This window comes from Ciconia boyciana, chromosome 6, assembly GCF_034638445.1.
Source record: "Ciconia boyciana chromosome 6, ASM3463844v1, whole genome shotgun sequence".
Taxonomy (NCBI): domain Eukaryota; kingdom Metazoa; phylum Chordata; class Aves; order Ciconiiformes; family Ciconiidae; genus Ciconia; species Ciconia boyciana.
Genome location: NC_132939.1, coordinates 1,837,218 through 1,858,000, shown reverse-complemented (window position 1 = coordinate 1,858,000; position 20,783 = coordinate 1,837,218). Strand labels below are relative to the sequence as shown.

The window sequence follows — 20,783 nt, the reverse complement described above, 5'->3', positions numbered from 1 at the left end:
TCCAGTGCTACCCAAGGTTGTCCACTGGAGTTTGGGGCTGTGTTTCTGTACAGGGGCTCAGGAAAAAAAATTGGAGTAGCAGATCCCATGGGATAATGTGACTTGACACAGATCATCAGATTGTTCTGACTGGGGTAGCAGGCCCTCTGGATGGCTTGTGGGGAGGAGGTTTCCAGAACAAATTAATATTAGTTGTGAATAGCTGTGGGACACTGAGGATCCTCATTAGCTTTGTGAGGAGAGCAGGCGTGGGATATTACATGCAGCTTTCTTTGGCTTACTGCTGGTAACAAGCTGGTTTGTGACTGGCAGGTTTGTGATCCTCTCTGTGGTGCTCTTTGGGCTGGTGTACAACCCCAACGAGACCTGCTCGCTTAACCTGGTGGACCACGGCAGAGGCTACCTGGGCATCCTGCTCAGTTGTATGATCGCAGAGGTGGCAATCATCTGGCTCAGCATGCGAGGCAGTATCCTGTACACAGAGCCCCGGGACTCGATGCAGTATGTGCTCTATGTCAGACTGGGTAAGAGGCAGCGGCCTGAGGCCTCCTAATGACTCAGCCTCCACACTGCCATCTGCTATCGCAGAAGACTTCTCTCCCCACACCCTGACAAACACACAGCTTCTGAAAGACATCCAGATGGCCACTTGTATGTGATATGCATCTGAATACATCACATATACTGCACCCTGTCAGTGCTGTAAGACTTTCATGCAATGCCCCAAATATCTTTCTAGCAAACCTTTAACTTGTCATCCTCATTGCGATGCAGGTACATCCTTTTCCTCTAACAAAATATGCTCCCCTTCTGTCTCGCAACACAGATCTGCCACAGTGAGATGCATCTACACCTCTCCCCCACCTTTTTTCCACACGTTTTCCTATGATATAGGCATATGTCTGTGTAAATCATGGTAGTTCTCACCCTGAGGCACGTGCATGTCCTTGCCTGTCATACAGACACTTAAGTCTACACCCACCTACCTTGAGACATATACTTGACCTCTTGACTCACATGTGATGCATCTCTCCATCCAGCAACCTGCACTTTGATACTCCACCTCCAGGCACCGTGAGATAAATAGGTTTACCACCTGCTCACTGGTTGTATCCTCTCTCTGAGAGTGCATATTTGTCTTGTCTTCCTAAAAACATTTCCTGTCTCACTCACCCACCAAGAACTAGATCAGAAAAGAGATTGTTCCTTGATCTCTCATTCAGGGCTTCCTTTTTAGCTTGTCTTCCCTCCTCTGTTCCATTGTCTTCCAGGTACAGAAACTTGATCAGATTTTTCTGTGCTGAGTGAAGATTTTAAGATAAATCTTTTGGAGATGCAGAGTCAAGCTCATTCCAAACAAAGCATCTCATGTTTTTGCTGGATTGTTTTCCCGCAGAATTTGCTAAAATATGGATAACCTTGCTTGAAAGCTCTGTCTGGGAGACATTTCTGCCTCTGAGTGCTAAGTGCAAATCATTAACATGAATAGCAAACAAATCTTTCTCTCCAGCTTCCCAGACACACTGCAGTCTCCCTAGGGAAGCACATAAAGCCTGACAGTTTGAGTAACACTGTGTTAAAACCAGACTAAATGGGGCAAGGGAGGTAGAGAGAATCCAAATAGCCATTTTCCTACCCAAGAATCATCCACTTTTCTTCCTTGTCTGCCTTAAACTATACATGTGTTCAGGATCTGTACTTATACTGTACCTTGGGTCTTATATATGCTTGTCTGATGGGGCTTTTTACTCTTAATGGCTTCATCAGTTCTGATAGAAATAGGAGTGTGACCATTGTGTGGGCAACGTCCATGTGACTGTCCCATTTTAAGCATGTGCTGTTTAGCGCATATGAATCTGGGGAAAGAGTTCTAATATGAACCCAGGAAAGTCTTGTCTGTGCTCCTGCTGCTCCTGTCCTGCAGCAGGTAATCTCAGAGGGGAGACAAGCCAAGGTAGGCAAAGCCTAGCTCAGTTTAAGAACATAGATTGTGCTGATCAGGAGCCAGGTCCAGCCCTGGTTCCTTGCCCACTGCTGTTGAGAACTATTTGCTGTGTGGCTCTTTGAACTGGTCTTTCCAGGATAGCAAGAGTCTGTAGTAAGCCACAAAAGAGAAAGATACTGTGCTGACACGTGGATAAGGAGAGTGGATGGTTAGAGTCGGCTAGGCTGGAATGTGGGTTCAGTCTCAGCTCCACCAAAGGCTTGCTAGGCAGTACTAAGCAAGTTATTTACCCTCTCCATATCTGTACTTTGGGGTTGTAATATATGGAGAAGGTGTGAGGATGAGCGCTTCAGAGCAGTGTTTCCCAACTTTTTGTTCCAGGGAGCCACTGTTGACCCCCAGTTTCTTGTTCATTACCAGGGTATCATGCAAAACTGAGGAGCCAGTGAATGACTCCTTAAGGACTGTGTCCTGGGAACTATTACTGGAAGGACTGCAAAGGGCAGAGGTGCTGGGAACATTTGCTAAGTGTAGTAAGCAGGATTAATCCTGGATACAGACTACTAGTTATTTCATGTCTTTGAATCATGCCAGCTGTCTGAGGTGGTTAAGACCTAGGTACTGTTACATGGTGATTCTTGTTACCTAAGGGAGTCTTTCCGCTGTCGTGGGCGGAAGGTATGGCTATCTGACTCACACCTCTGATACAGCCACAGGCACCGACAGCTCTGTGCACGTGTGGTCCTTGTGTCATTTAGGAGTAGTTAGTGTTAAGGACCCATTACATTTTTGGTTCATTTTCTTGAATATCACCTTCCAAAGCACTGGGGCCCAGTCCTGCGGTCATTTATTCTGTGCAACTGCCCTGCTAAAGAACCTGTCTTTGGGTTTCCTCTCCAGAAGATGGGGGGAGGCAGTTGTTAATCCTCAGGGAAATGCTGCTACTATCCATTGTGTTCCTTTTGTTTCAGCTATCTTGGTGATTGAGTTTGTGTATGCTATTGTGGGCATCGTTTGGCTAACGCAGTACTACACTTCCTGCAATGATATCACAGCAAAGAGTGTCACTTTGGGTATGTATTTGGAATGTGGTTTATGTGCATTCCTGTGTATGTGCAGACATCCTTTTGCCTTGGAGAGCTAATTCATTCATGCATGTGGGGATTGACTGTTGGAAGTGGATTGTAGCTGTAAATGTGGTGCTTGTTTTCCTGAGACATTATTGCTCAGAACAGTTGTTCTATTCATTTGTTTGTGCTGTCTGCACTGAGGCAAGAATTCATGTTCCCAGGGAAGGGTCTGGCTGGGGAGTCTGTAAGACCTAGTTCCCCTTCTTCAGTTCAAAATGGCTTTACTGTTTTCCTGGAACTCCTTTTCAATCTTGGCCAGTCTCCTGCAGGGGTGATGCTAGGATTGCAGTCCCCCTAGATACTCAGTGAGTATCTAATGGCCTTCTGCATGGGCAATCTCCTAAAACAGCTGGAAAACCTAGCTGTGGTTTAGAAGCCTCTCCAGAGGATTTCCTTTTGCTGCAACTGGCTGCAAGAGTATCTGGGGTAACTTTGTCTGCCCTGCAGCAGTGGAGAGGTGGGTCTGTGTGTGGCAAAAAGCAGGAAGCAGTGCTGCCCAGTCTTATGGGCAGAGCACCTGACTTCTCTTCTTTCTTTGCAGGAATGGTGGTGTGCAACTGGGTTGTCATCCTGAGCGTCTGCATCACTGTCCTGTGCGTCTTCGACCCGACAGGCCGGACCTTTGTCAAACTGCGTGCCACAAAGCGGAGACAGCGCAACCTGAGGACATACAATCTGCGGTAAAGCAGCATTTCTGGAAGGCTGCCCTGCTTTTTTTGGTTCTTGACATTCTCCTTGGCTTGCTTCAGGGAGCATTCAGCTTCAGGCATTGCTTCCCTTTGCTGGTGAGGGTGATTTTTGGAAGAATGTGGCTCAGACTGTCAGGTGCTGTGTGTGGGCATCTGTATCCAAAGGAGGCGAAGTAATGCAGTATCTGGCTGGCTTCTGTGTTAGTCACTGGATTTGTGAATCCTTCTGAGCCCCTTGAGCCAGTGCTGACCACAACAGCTTGTTTGTCCGTCCTGTAGCAGTGTTTTGCCTGGTAACAGTGAGGCAGCGCTTAGATTTTGCTTAGGTTGAAGCAGCATCTTCTTCCAAAGCCCCTTTCTTCCTTTATTTTTGTCTTCAAAATACGACCTTTTGGCCTGAGATTTCTTGTATTTGGTCTTGGCCAAGAAGCAATTTCTTTTGTGTTGGCAGGCAGATCTTTTAATTAAGAATTGATCGCATCTTTGAGCTACCCAGATGGGGATATGAAAGCTTTTGTCACCAAGCAAGGCATCTTTCAGAAGCTTTTTTCCAGTAGCAGGACAACACAAACAGGCTTTGTTTTCTTAAGCAGTCTTGACATATGTAACTGTCAGCGAGGAATGTGGCTTTGTAGGACTTGAGGGCATTAGGCTTTGAATGCTAAAAAATGAGGCTTTTAAAAAATACTCTGCAAATTTTGCATTTCTCATTGGGAATGTATATTCAAGGGGTGTTTTGAATACTCTTCCTGTGTCTTGAAATGGGATCCTTCAGGTTGTCTTTTTAAGGAAAAACCTGTCTTTTCTAAGGACGATTCAGTGAGTTTTGTTTAAGGAGCCTCTTTTGTTTCTTTGTTTTGGTTTTTTTTAATTTATTTATTGCAGAATGGGTAAGACACTCTTCCTAACCTTTCCGATATGTTACTAACACTAGCCTTGAATATTTGGAGTTAGTGCCCTGTTAGCCTAACGTCTGCAATTGCTGCATTGTCATCAGGACGTTCCCAGGGAGATTGGGTTGAGAAGCCATGACAATGCTGTGGATCTGGTACCCCACACTACATCAAAGCTGTTTAGCCCAGTGCATTATTTTTCTGAAGGGAAACAGAGTGCCACAAATGGCAGTTTTTTGCCAGAGAACTTAAAAGTGAATCAAAACAAAGCCCAAAATGATCTCCCCTGTGAGGAATTTTGAGATTGCAGACAACTGAGTGAAGGTATCTGTCCTTTAGGTCATGGCCAGGTTTTTCCCTCCAGGTCTGTAACATTTTTGGAGAGCTTGTGCCTGCTGTTTGCAGACTTCCACTCTAGAAAGGGAGTGTTAACAGATGTTAACAAGCAAAATGCTGTGGGCTATAATGTGAAAGGGAAACATAAAATGTTACTATGTGTTCACTACTAAAGCAATTATTTTCAAAGAATATATTTTTAAATTCTCCACTTGCTTAAAGCAATCCTTTCCAAAGAATGTGTGCTGAAATTCTCTGCCTGTTTCTGGATTGTGATCCTGCAAGATGCTGAGGGCTGGCCCTTCCTATTGAAATCCCTCTGTCTGCAGTGGTATGTGCCTTCTGGTGTACAGCAGTACCTTGACTTTTGTATTACTCCTAACCTGAGCCATATTTCCTGTCTTAACTCATGAAAAAACTTGATTTGTTTGTCACATTTAAGAGACGTGGAACTTGGCTTCCTTTTTGTGGTACTCCGCTGTAGCTATTGGACTCCGTTACACAGTGGTTTTCCTTTACCAGTGGCATCGTGATGTGTGTGGGCTCTTATGTTCTTGCAGAGCTAAGAAAATAAAACAACAAAACAAAAGGCTCAGCTAATTGTGCTGAGGCTTTTCTAAGAAACTTGCTTTAGAGCTCATACTAAACATGTGGAAGTTCAGTGTTAGGAAGAAAGAATTTGGGAAAAGTTGGAGTGAAAATAGCTCAGAGCACACTTGCTTGTTCAACCCCCGCGGTGAAGTTGTGAAGTTCTTTGCATTGCTGCCCGAGTTCTTTGGCATTTGGTGGAGCAAACTGAGTACTGCCAGCTCTGTCTTAGGACACTTGTATTCCTGTTCCTCTTTTGGTGTCTTGGAGGTTATGGATAGTTGTTTTAAAATGCTCAGGCATGAGTTGATGGATTGCCCTGCAGGATCTGCTCCTTCTGCTGCCAGCAAATACTCCTTTACCAGCATCTTTTTCTTTCAGGTGCAACCCACTTTCTGTGCTTGGGCTTTTCCTGATGTGATCACCTGCCAGAAAATAGCAGTGGTCTTTTTTGATTGGTCTGACCTGTGTTGAGTTAGTCTGTGTTCACATTAAAAAAAAAGACCTTGCATTAGAGGAGCTGTGCGCTTCATTACGTAGGTAGTGTGGCGCTCTGGCAAAGAATCACGCAGTCACCCACTTCAATGCCGCTAAGCCTGACTTGATCTAAGGATTGTTTGCAGGTATGCTAGTCAAAAATAAGGGACTGTCATCCTGCAAAATGTACTAACTAGGACAAGCTCACAACAGTGGAGTAAACTCAGCTATAGTTCATTTTAAATAGGGTTGTCCAATTAGCTAATTTTGAAGCTGAAACGTCGTATAAATCAAATGTGGGTCGAGCTAAACCTTCTGTAATTCAGCCTTTTTTTAAAACCTTTTCTAAATTGAAAGAGAACCTTTAGCTTTCCTTTTTTGATTCATTATGCACCATACTTGAATAAAGAGTGCAAACTGTTTCAGTTCTGAGACTGTATTATGTTTAATAAATGTATTTTTCCAAATAAGCTATTTATTGGAAAAAATTGTACAGCTCCTCTCGCACAAAGTGCTCAGGGTCTTTTGTACCATTCCCACCCCCTTGCCCCCAGGTAGAGTCTTCCTCCTGAGTGGTAGTACACCCTAGCACATGATGCAGCTGCCAAGTTACCAGTAGACCCTCCTTCCACCTGGAGCCCCAGGTGCTCCTCCACATCCTGCTTCCAGCAGATATCATAGAACAACAGTAGCTTCATTACGGCCATCCCATTCAGGCAGGACACCACGGATATAAATACAGAGGCTTGGTCCTGGCCAGAACAGCTAGATTATGAATGACCTTCCTGTCCTATAAAATGAGCTGAGTTGTTAATCTATATGTGGTCTCCTTGCCTCTGCTAGACCAGGATAAATAAAAGAACATGGTTTAGCACGCATTTCACTAGTGATAGCGTAGGCTGTGTGACTTTGTATCGAATCCTGTTTGCTTGCAGTCGTATTTTCTTGCCTGTCCTCATGTGCATACTCTACCCTTTATTTATAGACACCGCCTGGAAGAAGGGCAAGCCAGCAGCTGGACACGCAGACTTAAAGTTTTTCTTTGCTGCACACGGACAAAAGACTCTCAGTCGGTAAGTACCAAATATCTCCCATCAGAGAGCAAGCTATGTGTATGGCTGACGATACATGGGACTCAGCAGAGCGTAGCAGCATGGGGTTCCTGCTGTCGAGCCTGGACAATGTGTGTCTCATTTCACTGTGAGGATTCTTTGAGATCTGGAGGCACAAGGAGTCCAGTGAGCCTTGACAGTAGTGTATGCAAGGACTGGAAATGCCTTCCAAGAAGCAGCAAGCTGAGCTAGCCTCAGAATGACCAGGCTTGAAATTTTGCTGCATGCTGGTTCCTTTTCCTTCCTTTCAGCCCACGTAGCCTGAATGAGTGCTTGCATTTCTGCAGGGAGGGTACCTGGGTATTCCATGCAGAAACAGAAGCTGATGTTTCCCTCTAGATGCAGATGTACCATTGCTGAGTAGGGCAGTTGTCTTTTCAGAATGGCTAGTCTTCACCCTCTGGTTTTGAGTCTTACAGGACTCTCTCTGAAGGTGAAGTTAGTAGCACTGAAAAGGAATGTTGTCAGTGTTAAACTCTTCTCCTGAAGTTGTTCTTTACCTCGCTGTTGCAGTGAACTAGGATAATAGTTTTTAAGTGAAGATATCAATGGGTGATATACATATTTTCACTATGTTTAGGTTCAGCATTTGACAGCACTTTGTGGTCAGCTCAGTTTCCCTTTATCAGCCAGTTTGCTTAGGCAGTTTCTCCTATTGTTTGCATCAGTCTCATACGCTTAAGAAGGAGAGAGACCTCTTTGAAAATGGGAAAAATGTAAACCTGTCAGAATCAGCAAAAGAATACTTCTGGATTACTGACAGTCAAAAACTACTGCTTAATCTGTAGAGTCACATGAAGATAATTGGTTTGAAGTTTTCATGTGCTACAGCTGGGATTTTCCTTTGCTGTTATCTGTCCAGCAGGGAAAGGTAAGGGGCTTGATGCTGCTTCCCCAAAAGTTAGCAGTCCATTTTTATTGGAAGCAGTAGGAGCAGGTTTGTGCCTTAGGGTGGTATTCAACAGGACTCCTGAGAACCTGCTGGAGAGGTGAGTACTAAGGTGGAAAATTTTGCCGATGACTTGTAATATTTTAGTTGGTCAGAATTATGAGTATTTGAGAACTCTTGAAAGACCAAGCAGAACCAGGGAATTGTTATCAAAGATAGCAGAAAGTCATAAAGAAAGATGAGGTGATGTGTGCACATATGAAGAAACAATTTAAATTGCTTGCCTACACTGGGCTCTGAATTAGTTACAACCTCTCAGGAAAAGAGCTAGGAGTTATCAAGGACACTTCAACAAAGACATCAGTGCACAGCAGTGGCCAAAAAATCACAAAAATGTTTAGCTTCAGTAGAAGGGCATAGAAGATGACGGGGAAAACACCAAGGGATCAACCACATCGGTGATGTCCTCACTAAATATAGCCTGGTGTCTGGTCTCCTAAAAGATGCAGCAGAAAAAGGAGCATATTGGAGGGGATGTGAACTTGTATGGGAAGAGAAATGAGACTGGGATTTTAACCTCAAAAGGGAAAGGTGTAATAAGATGAAGAGCTGTGTAAGAATAATGGAGAGTCAGGTGAAGGCTACCTGAACATTTGTTCATCACAGATGGCAACCAGTATGAATTAGATTAAAAGGATTTGTTGGTAAGTGCTGTGTAGTGATCCGCAGGGTGCAGTTTCCAAAGTGTGGATGGCTGCAGGAATTGTCATAGCCCTTTTGCAGAAATCCAGCAACGTGTACTGACGCTACACGCTGATCCTCCCGGTGGCACGCTCCTGCAGTACTGGATGAAATGCCACCGCGTTCCCAGGGAACGTCCCAGCCCCAACCTGCTGTCCCGCTGAGAAGTCATAGCCCAGGACTGCCAGCTCTCACGGATCATCTGCTAGAGCTGCTTAGGAAAACCCATCTGGAAAATGGAAACAAAACAAGCTTTGTGTCATGGCAGCTCAAACAGCAGCATTTCCTTGGGGGTCATTTTCTGCTCCTCCGCTTGCCTGTGCTACCACAGCAGAGGCACTTTCTGTTCCCCCTGACAGCACAACCAGGTCGCCTTGCCCAGGTATCCAGAGACACCTGTCCTGAGGGCACAGCGTGGGTGCTGCAGCCTGGCTCGAGAGCCCTGACAGGCATCCGAATGGCCTGGTTTCTGAACAACTCTATTTTATTCAGGAATGCAAAATATTTCACTTCATGTCAAGCTTTTTTTAACAAACTTTTCATTCTGCAGTGACTCTGTTTCTACTTTTTTTTTTAGTTCAGGATAAAAGCAGATACCAGAATCTCCAGATTCCTTGTGCTATTGAATTTCCATTTCACATTCAGCCTGAGCAATTTCCAGGCTCTTTTCTTTGCAGAAACAAGCTCTGACTTTGTGTGTCCTGGCATGACAGCGTGTGGAATGAATGCATATGTAATGGACCAGAAATGAATCCATTGCTGTCTCTCCCAGTGTTCATGGAAAAAATGTTCTAGCAGAGGATCATCGTCCTCTGGGCTGGAAAATAGTTCTGCAGAGTGGACAAGGCATCGGGGCAAGAATCTGTTCTTATGGGTCTGGAGTGAAGTCTGAAGCGCTAAGTCTCCACCGGCTCTGCCAGCCCCAGAGCCTGCAGGGTTTGTAGCAGAACACTACAGTCAATCCTACAATATAATATCAGGTGCTCCAGCAAAACTCTTCTTTCAGAACAAAACATACATGTTGAACTTCCATTATGGCCTTTTACTTTGGTCAGAGTATTAAGGGGTGTTGCTGTCACTTTGGGTTAATGGGCATTTGTCATATTTTACTTTGAGGCTGTTTGTATGTCTCGTGTGCTTATAGGAGCTGTGCTAAGATTTATGGGGTCAGTACTTCAAGGATACTGCAGTCGTAATGTTGGAGAGGTTAATGCCAGTCCATTTGCTCTTCAAAGGCACAGCTGGCATGGAAACCTGCACAGTTGGCACCTGAAGCCCCATTCTTAATGGTGATTTAACTTGCTTTTGTAGGCAAGTGAAAAATGATAGAAAGTAATCTTGCACTCCAGGAGTTTGTCAGAGATAAAAGAATGTAGGTCACTTCCTGCAAGACTGCTAGGGAGAGAAGGGATTTACTTTCTTGCCTGTCAAAGAGAGATGGAGAGATCCTGTCCTGAAGACCAGCCTTTCTTCAAGTGCATGTCTCAGGCTTTCTACAGACGAGACTGTAGATGCATGGCTTTAGGAGCTGAGTAAAGGATGCTATGAAAATACAGGCTAAAAGTTCAGGATAAGGCTGTGACAGACCCTGGTAGAAAAGGTTTAGTGATGGCAGGCGTCAAAATACTGACCACTTGTGTACTACAGCACTTGCTCAGTCCCACTTTTTGTTGATCCAATCTCTGGGTCACCCGTGTCTTTTAAGCTTGCAGGTCTGAGCGATGGCCAGATCAGCGTTGTCTCACAGTCCAGCCCATCTGCAACCTCCCAAACCATTCTCACTTAAGGTCTTGGGGCTTTTTGTAAGGGAAAAGAACATTCCTCCTCAAAATATCTTTGTTTGTCACTCTGCTTCCGAGCCTTTGCTTGACCCTCTCGGGTCACTTCCACTTCTGTCCCTCCTGTGATGTCTTCCTTTTTTGGGTTTGGTGACCTTCTCTTCTGGGAACTCTGCATTTAATGACTTAGATATTTTTTCAGGTTTTCCTTTTCAGGCCCTTTTGCTTGGGTGTAGTCCAAGATAAACCTGGAAAAGCCTGGTAACATGTTCAGCTCCTTCAGTACCAAGAGCTGCCATGCATAAAACGTGCTTGTTGTGATTAACTCTTTGAAATCACATAGCAAAGAGGGTGATGGTGAACAATGAGCAGCTACAGAGACTGTTCAGTGGCAGGATTTAAAAGCTGTCACTTTCTGTCATGTGCCTGGGATGGTGAGGTCTACGTTAAGTATGGGCAAAATGATCCTAGGACAGAGTTACAGAATTGAAGAGGCTCTTAAATAGGACAAAATCAGCGCTTTTTTTTTTCCTGAATAGCCTTTGCTTTTGAGGGGAGAGGATGACTCTGAGATACCACTGGATTGGGATTTGCTCGGTTCTCATCTTGCTTCCTCTGTCTTATTTACAATGTAGAGATGAAAACATTTCCTTTCTCTCCCTTCGTATGTTGAGGTGGTCTGCTTGCCCACGCATAAGCACCCAGTATAGTACACATTCAGCCTCAGCTGAGGCCTCCGAGTGTGACTATGTAAAATAAATAAGAGATATTAATATGATTAGACCAGATATGGTGTTCCCTGAAGGAATCTCGTGGATGTTTTGAAGAGAGCGCTACAGAAATGAGGCCATTGCTGCCGCATTGGTTCTCATTCTGTGTCCTGTTTTGAGGCTCCCCATGCCCAAACTCCTCCTCCTAAACTCTTCTCTCCCTGGATTTTGCAGGACGCCTACTCTGAAATCGCCTACCTTTTTGCTGAGTTTTTCCGAGACCTTGACATCGTCCCATCTGACATCATCGCAGGCCTGGTTCTTCTGCGCCAACGGCAGCGGGCAAAGCGCAATGCTGTGCTGGATGAGGTGGGTGGAGGGGGCGCATTGCTCTGCACGGGGGAGGCAGTGGGCATCTCGCTTGGCCTCTGACTTACCTGCTGCTCTTGTGACTCACTGTGTGAGAGCTGCATGACTCTGCCCACCTTGTTTCTGTTGTGTGATGGGCTATCACCAGTCACTGAGCTGTAAAATAAAAATACTACCACCTTTAGCAGCTTTTTCTGAGGCTCCCAAAGGGCCCAACTGACACTGAGTCAAGCTTGTGAAACCTGTCGTCTTTTCTAGGCAGGTGATACATATAGATTTAGCTCTTGACCCCAAATGGGTAACTGCCTTGAAGGAGATGGTAGGTACTTGAAAGCAAATGGGAAGATTACTCTTCCTATGCAATGATGTGGAAAAGACTCCGGCATCTGGGTAAAGCTGCAGGAGGAACTTCAGGGAAAAATTCCTAAATTCCCAAGCCATTACTGGCATTGAGACTTGCAGATTGTCAACCCAGCAGAAAATTGTTTGGGTCTCCCCCCGCCCCCGAGTTGGGGTTCAGGCAGCAGTGATCAGATCAGGTGGAAATAAGAACAGCAGAATTGGAACCAGTTGAAGAGGCTGGTTGGGATACTTGAAAGTGTCTTGTCCCAGGTTACATAGTGCTTTCTGTTTCTCAGGCGTAGATTTTTGTCTTGTTGTCACAGAGAAGAATTTTTATGTATGTTTTTGACTTGCAGGCAAACAATGACATTTTAGCTTTTCTATCTGGGATGCCAGTGACCAGGAACACAAAGTATCTGGATCTGAAAAATGCGGTAAGTCACTGGACTGTGATCTTGCAAACTCACCATGCTTCCCCATGTAGCCTGTTTTCTCAGTGGCTTCTCTTATTCCTTTCTGCCCCTCTCTGGAATAATCAAAGAAATTAAAGATTAGTACAACAGAATATAACAACAACGCTTGCTCTCTGGAGGCTTTTTTCTTCAGATCACTTTTAAAGCATTATCTGTCTCTGTCCTCCACTTTGCGGGAAGTGGTAGTATTCCCACTCAGATGGGGGAAGGCAACGTGAGGTTTCTCCAAAGCCAGGGGTACGAGTTGAGCACTGCATCCAGGAATGTCATGCAGAGCTCCATATGGAAGTACCCCCAGCAGAGCTCGTGGAGCCCAGCAGGCAGGGCTCCATCTTGATAAGGGCAGGGAGCTGCCTGGAGTGAGATGGAGCCTTCCTCCCTGTGGCTGATTGTCAGCAGTTGTCAGGATGGAAATGGCTGCAGTCTGTTCTGTTCTGTGTGAATTAAGCTTGGCTTTTTTTCTGCCATGCTGCTATTGCAGCCCTTCATCGGGCAGACTGTATTCACTCCCCTTGATTAGACGATACTGCCGCAAGAGAGGCAAGACTGACCCAATCCCAGCATCTCTAATCAAGTGATTCTGTGATTAACCTGCTTGCGGCTGTGCTGTACTGCGTTGTGTTTAATACTAACATCCTGCTTGTGTTCAGCCTGTCTCTTCTTCTGAATAGGTGTGTGGGGAGAGATGTCAGCAGAGCTTATAAAAGACAGCACTGAGGCATGTGGCTCCAGACTGGCTTTTTATGGCCCTCTCTGGGCACCTTCCTTACAGCCTGTGACTATGTGAAAGCAGTATATTTAGAGAGCTCATCTGCTTGGGACTTAAACTAGTATATCTTCTCCTCAGCTGGGGTAGGGTGGGGCAAAACCCACAGAGGATGATGACCTTCCTTTGCAGCAGGCTGTTTGATACACAGAGGAGAATTTCTCTAGAACTAACTTCTAGTTTTGTTAAACAGCTAGCGGGGCTCCTCCACTCAGGAAAATAGGCATAGCTGTACTGAGCTGTTCTTGGGAGGGGGAGGATCTTCCCCAGCATAACCAGCTTGCTCTCCTGCAGTCACCTGGAAATGCTGACTGTGCTGTTCTGGTGGTGCTGAGAGAGAAGGCTGATGCTCAGAAAGAAGGGTGCACGTCTCTAACTATGGTGGAAGAAGGGAAACAGTAGAAAAGCATCACTATCTCAAAGAGAATAAGGCCTTTAGCGAGTCTCTTGTCTCTTTCAGCAAGAGATGCAGCGGTACAAAGAGGTGTGTTACTACATGCTGTTTGCCCTGGCTGCCTATGGCTGGCCCATATACCTGATGAGGAAGCCCACATGTGGACTCTGTCGCCTGGCCAGATCCTGCTCGTGAGTGGCCATCCTGTCTATCATTCTGCCTTCTCTTCCCTTTTCCCTTCTGTTTCTCCCAGATTTAGAATTCTTTCTTTCATCAGTTTGCTCTCTTCATCACCCCTCTATTTATTCTTCCTCTTTTTGTCTTCTGCTTTTTTCCTCTTCTCCCTTCTCTTGCTTTTTCTTTCGATCTCCCAGTAACTCTGTGCCTTCACACTCCAATGTCTTTTTTTCTCAGTCTCTTCCTTACAGTTGCTTATCTGCTTATCTTGTTAAATAAACCAGACTCTCCTATGCTCTATCCTCTCTGGTGCACTAAGGATCATGCCAGTCCTGTGCAGTTTGAACAGCCAGCAGAAAGAACTCATCTGGCACAAGACTGCTTTCACACTGAGTCAAAATAACTGTCGTGGAGCTCAGAAATCAGATTTATCGGCAAGCCCAGATATGCAGGGAGCTGACATTTGGGTCTTTATTAAAGCATTGGCAAGACTTGGCCAGAGTTTGTGCTGTGTTCTCTCTGACTAATTGTTTTTCTGCCATGCTGTATAGTGCTCACCTCGTGGTAGCAATGCTGTAGTTCAGTTCAGGATTGCATTGTTTTAAATATTTGCTTTCAGCTGCTATAATGCTGTCATCAGATTCTCTTTGGGGTTGAGCTTTTTGCACTTAAACAGGCAACTTCTGTGCTGAACTTACTAGGAGGAATATAATTCCTTTTGAGTACTTTTATTTGTGAAGTGTCTCATAAGGGAAAGAAGGAAAAAAAAATCTGTGCTTCTCTTTTTGTTCTGGAGTTTGGGATTCTAGACCCGTTTTCTTTTTTGTGATAAATAGCATTTACTGAGATCTAGATCTAGCTGCTTTGTGCGTTGAAGCGAAGTAGGGCTGTGCTATGAAGCATAGTATCCTTTGAGGAGAGATCCCAGCCCTACCATGCGTTGATTCTTTGGGGACTGGTTGCACTGTAGCTCTCTCTGGTGCTCAGAAGGAAAACTACATCTGATCCCAGTGCAAACATAAGTTGTGTGCTATTTTGTGCGAGAGCTCCTACAAGTGAAGGAAATCACTGCTGTTGAGATGAGGCCAGTGTGGCATGCAGGGTCTGCCTTTCCCTTATCTCTTAGGCATTCCACTCTAAAGCCAGTCTCTTCCACGTTCCTCTTTTCCTCAAAGCTATTTTTTTCTTCTGCAGATGCTGCTGTCTCTGTCCTTCACGTCCCCGCTATGCACCTAGTGTCACCATTGAAGAGGATAATTGCTGTGGCTGCAATGCCATTGCCATCCGGCGCCACTTCTTGGATGAGAACATGACCTCAGTGGACATTGTTTACACATCTTGCCACGATGCAGTAAGGAGAATCTGCAACCCCCTTCATATCTGGGGCATGCTTCTAAGGCCCTTCCTAATGGGATTTACGTGCTTCCAGGTGTAGTGGTACAAAGAAGGAAACTTAAGCCTTTTTCTGACCCTAGAGCTTCCCATCCTATCTCTCCATCAAGAAATTCTGCCACTTGGACAGAAATATTTGCTACTGTCAAAAATCAGATCGTTCAGAGGAGTGCTTACCCATAAGCCATAACCTGTCAGGCTGCTCTGCCTCCTTTTCCCTGAGCAGGAGAATGATTAAACAGGAATGTCTCACCTGATTGTTACAGTAGTGGATCTTTTCCAGGTTTATGAAACTCCTTTCTATGTGGCTGTGGACCATGATAAGAAGAAGGTGGTCATTAGTATCCGAGGAACTCTATCTCCAAAAGTAAGTGCACTGTGCAGTGGCCTCACGTACCCTTGGCCACCCTGGCAAACTTTCAGCAGAGTCTGAGACCTTCCTGACTCGCACGTGGTGTTTGACTTCCCTGAAGCATGGTGACTGCTTTTCTTCCAGGATGCCCTGACTGACCTAACTGGGGATGCAGAGCGCCTTCCGGTTGAGGGTCACCATGGAACGTGGCTGGGACACAAGGTGTGTAAAAGAAAAGAAAACACACCCCAAACAAAACAAACAAACCCCTTATTTTTCTAATGTTTAGACTTTTTAATTATAGGCCAAAAAAAAGTCGTCTCAATTGCTCGAGGTGCTTTTAAGAAGGGTGTTACATAATTGGAGTGAAATGGCTTTGAGATGTTAAATCCTTAGTTGTAACAGTTAAAATCACTATGTGTGTAATTAAAAACCCTATACAATTAGTAAAAAGCAAACTGTAAAAGGCATCTGCAGAGACGTAGAACAAAATTATTGAAGTCATTCAAATTACTTTTTCTTCCAACGACCTTTTCAGAATTTGCAATCGAACCCTGAGAATGTGTTTAAAATTCTGTTGCAACGGGATAGGCATTGAACCTCATAAAAGGATACTGGCAGGATATGCATCGGTGTAATTAGACTGATACTATGTGTCTGTGTTAGTGATCAGCACTGGGCTGACTAAATCAATTTACTGTAGAGCTGACCTTTGCCCCAGTCCAGCAAAGTAATGACACACATGCTGAGTTTTAAGATTATCAGGAATTTGGCAGCCTCTCAAGATGCAGTGCCAGATTGGGGCGGGGGGGGAAATACAAACTGGAGGTTGTTCGTGTTGGAAGGAATGTAGCAGCTGGTGGAAATGCTGCTGCTCAGGGAGACAAGATGTTGCTGATCATCCAGTCAGGGTCCCTTCAGGGTGGGACGTTGAGCTCGTAACTCCTTGGGAGCCATGAACTGGGACCTCCTGCTTCGTTCATGATGTCCTGCCTGAATGCCAAACCTCTCCTCTCTGTGCTTTGATGCTCTGCTTTAGGAAGTAGAGCGTTAGTAGCTGATAGATAACTGTGTACTCAAATGCTTAGCTGGATATGGGTCTGATAAAGAAGCGGTTACCTAAGAAGGTGGTGTTTGGACGCTCTGTGGTCTCCAAGTCTCCCAGAGCGTGTCTTTTTGAAAACAATGGTGTGTACCCATTAGCCAAATAGCGGGTATTTCCTTTGTTTCCCCCAAAATGAGAAAATTAAGTAACCCGGCAATTACATAGGACACGTTATGGAAACAGAGATAAATGAGGTAGTATTTTGTCACATAACTGATATTGAGCTATGTGAATCTTTACTATTTGTTTAACACTTCTGAAGCGTTATGTCTGCTGTCAATGATAATGTCGCTTGGTTTTGTACTAATTCATTTAGCTCAAAATGACTTTGCACAATCAGTGTGATCAACAATTCATACAAAGAAAGAAAGGTAAAAGGGAAACCAAAGGGAAGCAAGGGGAATTTGTTCTATTTTTAATGTGCTGAAAAGCTAGTAATAGATCCTTGCAGAAGTTGGCTTTCTTTTGATCTTTATGTGAAAATATTCATATGCCAGTGACTTATATGAAACATTATCAGATCATTCCCTTTGTTCTCTATTGAGTTTTTATTTGGCCTTTGTGTTATTTCTTTTTTGATTGCTACTAGTACAGAAATATAGCTTTATCTTAAATTATTATCAATATTAATCTTCAGACAATAACGTACTGTTGATTCCTGAGGGAAACTAATGGAGATAATAGAATTTTAAAATGTCTGTCTTAATGCATTTTTAATGTCCAGAAGTCAACTTTAATACAAAAATAAATGAAGTGTCTTGCTAACACTTACATTTAATTTGGAGAAAAGTACTTGGCCATTCGGGAGCTTCCTGTAAGTTGTTTGATTTCTGTTATTTTTCTTGCTGATTCTGTCCCGCACACCCAGCAGGCTGGCACGGCCTGTTATCTCCGCCTGCGGAGCCCGCCTGTCACTGTGCTTCACGCAGTGTCGATCAGACATCCTACAAATTAAAACTCTTGATGTTTACATGAGCCTTCTTATCACTCTGCCGGTACCACAGCTGAAAGTGTTTGATTGCTTGGTTTGCTGTGAATGCCACAGTTAAAATATATATTAGGTCTCTGAGCTATTTCGGGTCAAAAAACATAGCTGTAACTAAGGTTTGTGGGTTAGCATGCCAAAAAAAAAAGAAGGGATTGTGACAATCCCAAGGGGAAATTAACTGAAAAAAAAAAAATCTTGCTTCATTATTTTTAAAATAAAATCCACTGATTTTATAACAAAGTTAATTTAAAAATAATCATAAGTCAAGGGTATGAATCCATACGTAATTCTATTGAACTTGTATAGAATAAAACTACTAAAATGATGATGTCATGGAGGTTCGTTTCCTTGTGTTGAGCCAGGAATGACCGGGATGACAAGAAGTAGCTGCTAGAAGGAAGCCCTGAAAGCTCAGCCATGATAACAGCTCTCACCAGTTTGATAGAGCAGTCAGGAATAGCAATAACTTTCAAGCTCTCTTTTCTACCAAATAAACCCTCTTTGTGGGTTTTCACACACACAGTTCAAATATCGCAGAGCAGTTTCATGCCTTCAAACTGCAAAACAATACAGAATATTGCCATTTCACTTTCCCTAGATCTCCAATCTGTTTGGCTATTTACATGTGAGGTTTCAAAATTAAGCCCGGATAGTTTTATTCCTTTGAAACTTAGGAAACAGTGTCCACTTTAATGGAAAGTCAAAAGGTAACTTTGCAGTGATAAGTCTCATTCCATAATATTAAAATCACTGTCTATATTAGAATATTCTGTAATTCTCAAAAATTATAGCTATAAGGCTGACTAACAGCCCATTAGTAATATCACCGTGGATTTAGGTCATGCTTTTCAAAAATAGAATCCTAAATTCATCTTAGAAATTTATATAAGTAGTCTGCCATTCACTTCTCATTAGAGTTGGAAATGGAGACTCTTCTGAATGCAGCTGAAGCTGGCTAGCTGCTGAGGGATCTGAATGCAGGCATGAAGTATCATGGCATCTGCTTTTTGCCAACGATGGTAGCATTACAGATGTCCCATTTACAGGCTCAGCAGAATCACCTGTGTTCTGCTCTTTCTCTTCAGCAGCCACATTGGTTTTGATGGTGTGTTTGATATTGAGGACTTTGAAAATTCCACATTTCTTTGCTTTTTGAAAGGGCCATGAATTCTTTTACGTCTCTGAGATTAGACAGCGCTCAATAATGTTCACTTTGTACTTAAAACTGTTTTCAGGTAGGGGTGTAATGGAAAATAGCAGAGGAGATGATCTTCCCTGGTTTTTGGGCAACCCAGGCAGGGCGAATTATTTGATGTCTGTAATCACCGAATTAGAAGTAGCTGATTTCTGTTTACCCATGGTCACCTTGGACTACATCACTGTGTTTCAGCCTTTGTAGTTCAGGCTTGCTTACCACTGAATTAAACTGTAGTAAAGGCATAACCAAGAATTTATGCAACAGACCAAATTCTAGTTGCTTGTTTATAACGGATCAACTGTGTTTGTAATTATTACACAGAGGGAGAAACACTCTTCAGATGCTGTCATCAGCAGAGAAGATAAATGTTTAGAACCAGACTATCAGCTTGTTTCCCATCTTCCAGCAGTTCTTAGCTTCTAGTGAATAAAAACCTTTAATAATTTGTGATTAATGTCCTTTGACAGCTGAATCCCCTTAATAGTTGCTGCCTTCTCCAGTCATCAATAATTCTTCCTATACAGATAGTGCTGCCACTTTTTCCCTCCAGTGGTGTCTTGGTGTTTGTATTTTCCCTGTGAACTTTTTAGGCTAGTTCATGCTTTTAATCACAGATTTAAATGGAAGAGTACAGTTTTGCAGTTAAGGCACTGACATGCAGAAAAACAAAGTTTGTTTCTCCGTTCTACTGCAGGTCCCAGTGTCTGCTGAACTACCAGATACACAACCTTGTGTTTAAGAAGTGGGTTGTTTTGTCTTTGTTTTCTTTCCAGACTTAGCACTGTGAGCCCAGGAATAGGGCCTTTGAGTATTATCTTAATTTAAGAACTGTCAGTACATCTAAACAGTTTGTGGCTCTGGTAATCAGTGAGCCAAGACATAAAATCACAGAATTGTACATGTGCCTAATGAAGTCTATTCCTAAATGTGGAGTGGAGTCAGTATTCTTCCTCAACCCTGACGCGTGCTGTGTGGCACTCTAGAGCTTACGCAGCATTCGGGGAAGTATGGTGTCTGCTAGGTGTTTAGATCAGGGCTGATATGCAACCGTTTACATCCTGTTCTGTCTTCATGTTTCCCTCAGGGAATGGTGCTATCTGCTGAGTACATCAAAAAGAAATTGGAGCAAGAAATGGTGCTTTCCCAAGCTTTTGGACGAGACTTAGTGAGTATTAGTTTTCTTTTATCCTTGCAGGCTATACAGAAGACAAGATTTCCCTAAAACACTGGTTTTAGGGAAACCTCCATGTCCCTGAATCTGTTGTACTAATTTCTCAAACCTTCCTTCAATTCCTATCCCTCTGGATTGCCAGACAGGCAACTAGTTACTCATTCCCCCAAGCCTTTTTTTATTTTGAAACCACCAATACTGCAGATCTCTGGATTTTTTAACACACACCCCCCCCCCTCAGGCAAAGCTAAGGCAGGAAGTCCCATTTGGTGGCAATACAGGACAGGGAACATTAAAAACAAATCAACAGGAACTAAAATCCCATCTCTATGGAGATTCTCTTTGGAGACAGCAATGGGATGCCATGCTGACTGTCTATGTGTGCACATTTCTTGTGATAGAGAGCTATTGGAGAACCCAAGAGAGATGTTATGAAGCAGCTTACCTTAGTTTATATGTCAGTAATAGCACAGTCTGTCCCTGTTGGGGAGGGAACTTCTGAACTGCCTGATTCCCTGCTGTCAGACAGCTGTCCTTTTCTCATGCCCAAAGAGTGCCTTGGCCTGAGCAGTGTCCACGGGGAAATTAGCAATAGCTCAAGGGAGAAAGAAAAGAGGGATAAAAACTTCAATGGTTCCCTGAAACTTGAGTGTCGTAGCAGTCAACACTGAAGTGTCTGCCTTGTGATGTCTGGTAGATGTAGGGAGAGGCACGTAGGCATCTGACTTCTTCATATGGTGCTTTATTCCTCTCTGCCCAGAAAGTGAA

General features: G+C 43.9%; 1 protein-coding gene across 4 annotated transcripts in view; it reads left to right on the top strand.

Moving 5' to 3' along the window:
* DAGLA (diacylglycerol lipase alpha) overlaps positions 1-20,783 on the top strand; it is a 74,355-nt gene that overhangs the window by 32,895 nt on the left and 20,677 nt on the right. For 3 of the 4 annotated variants that reach the window (XM_072865934.1, XM_072865935.1, XM_072865933.1), the window contains 11 exons: positions 313-524; positions 2,917-3,018; positions 3,617-3,755; positions 7,044-7,131; positions 11,523-11,657; positions 12,356-12,433; positions 13,699-13,823; positions 15,004-15,160; positions 15,485-15,568; positions 15,698-15,775; positions 19,929-20,009. In XM_072865934.1, coding sequence (XP_072722035.1) covers positions 313-524; positions 2,917-3,018; positions 3,617-3,755; positions 7,044-7,131; positions 11,523-11,657; positions 12,356-12,433; positions 13,699-13,823; positions 15,004-15,160; positions 15,485-15,568; positions 15,698-15,775; positions 19,929-20,009 — 1,279 coding nt within the window. Of the gene's footprint in view, positions 1-312; positions 525-2,916; positions 3,019-3,616; positions 3,756-7,043; positions 7,132-11,522; positions 11,658-12,355; positions 12,434-13,698; positions 13,824-15,003; positions 15,161-15,484; positions 15,569-15,697; positions 15,776-19,928; positions 20,010-20,783 lie in introns of those variants that run through there. The other variant, XM_072865936.1, reaches the window with a different exon arrangement.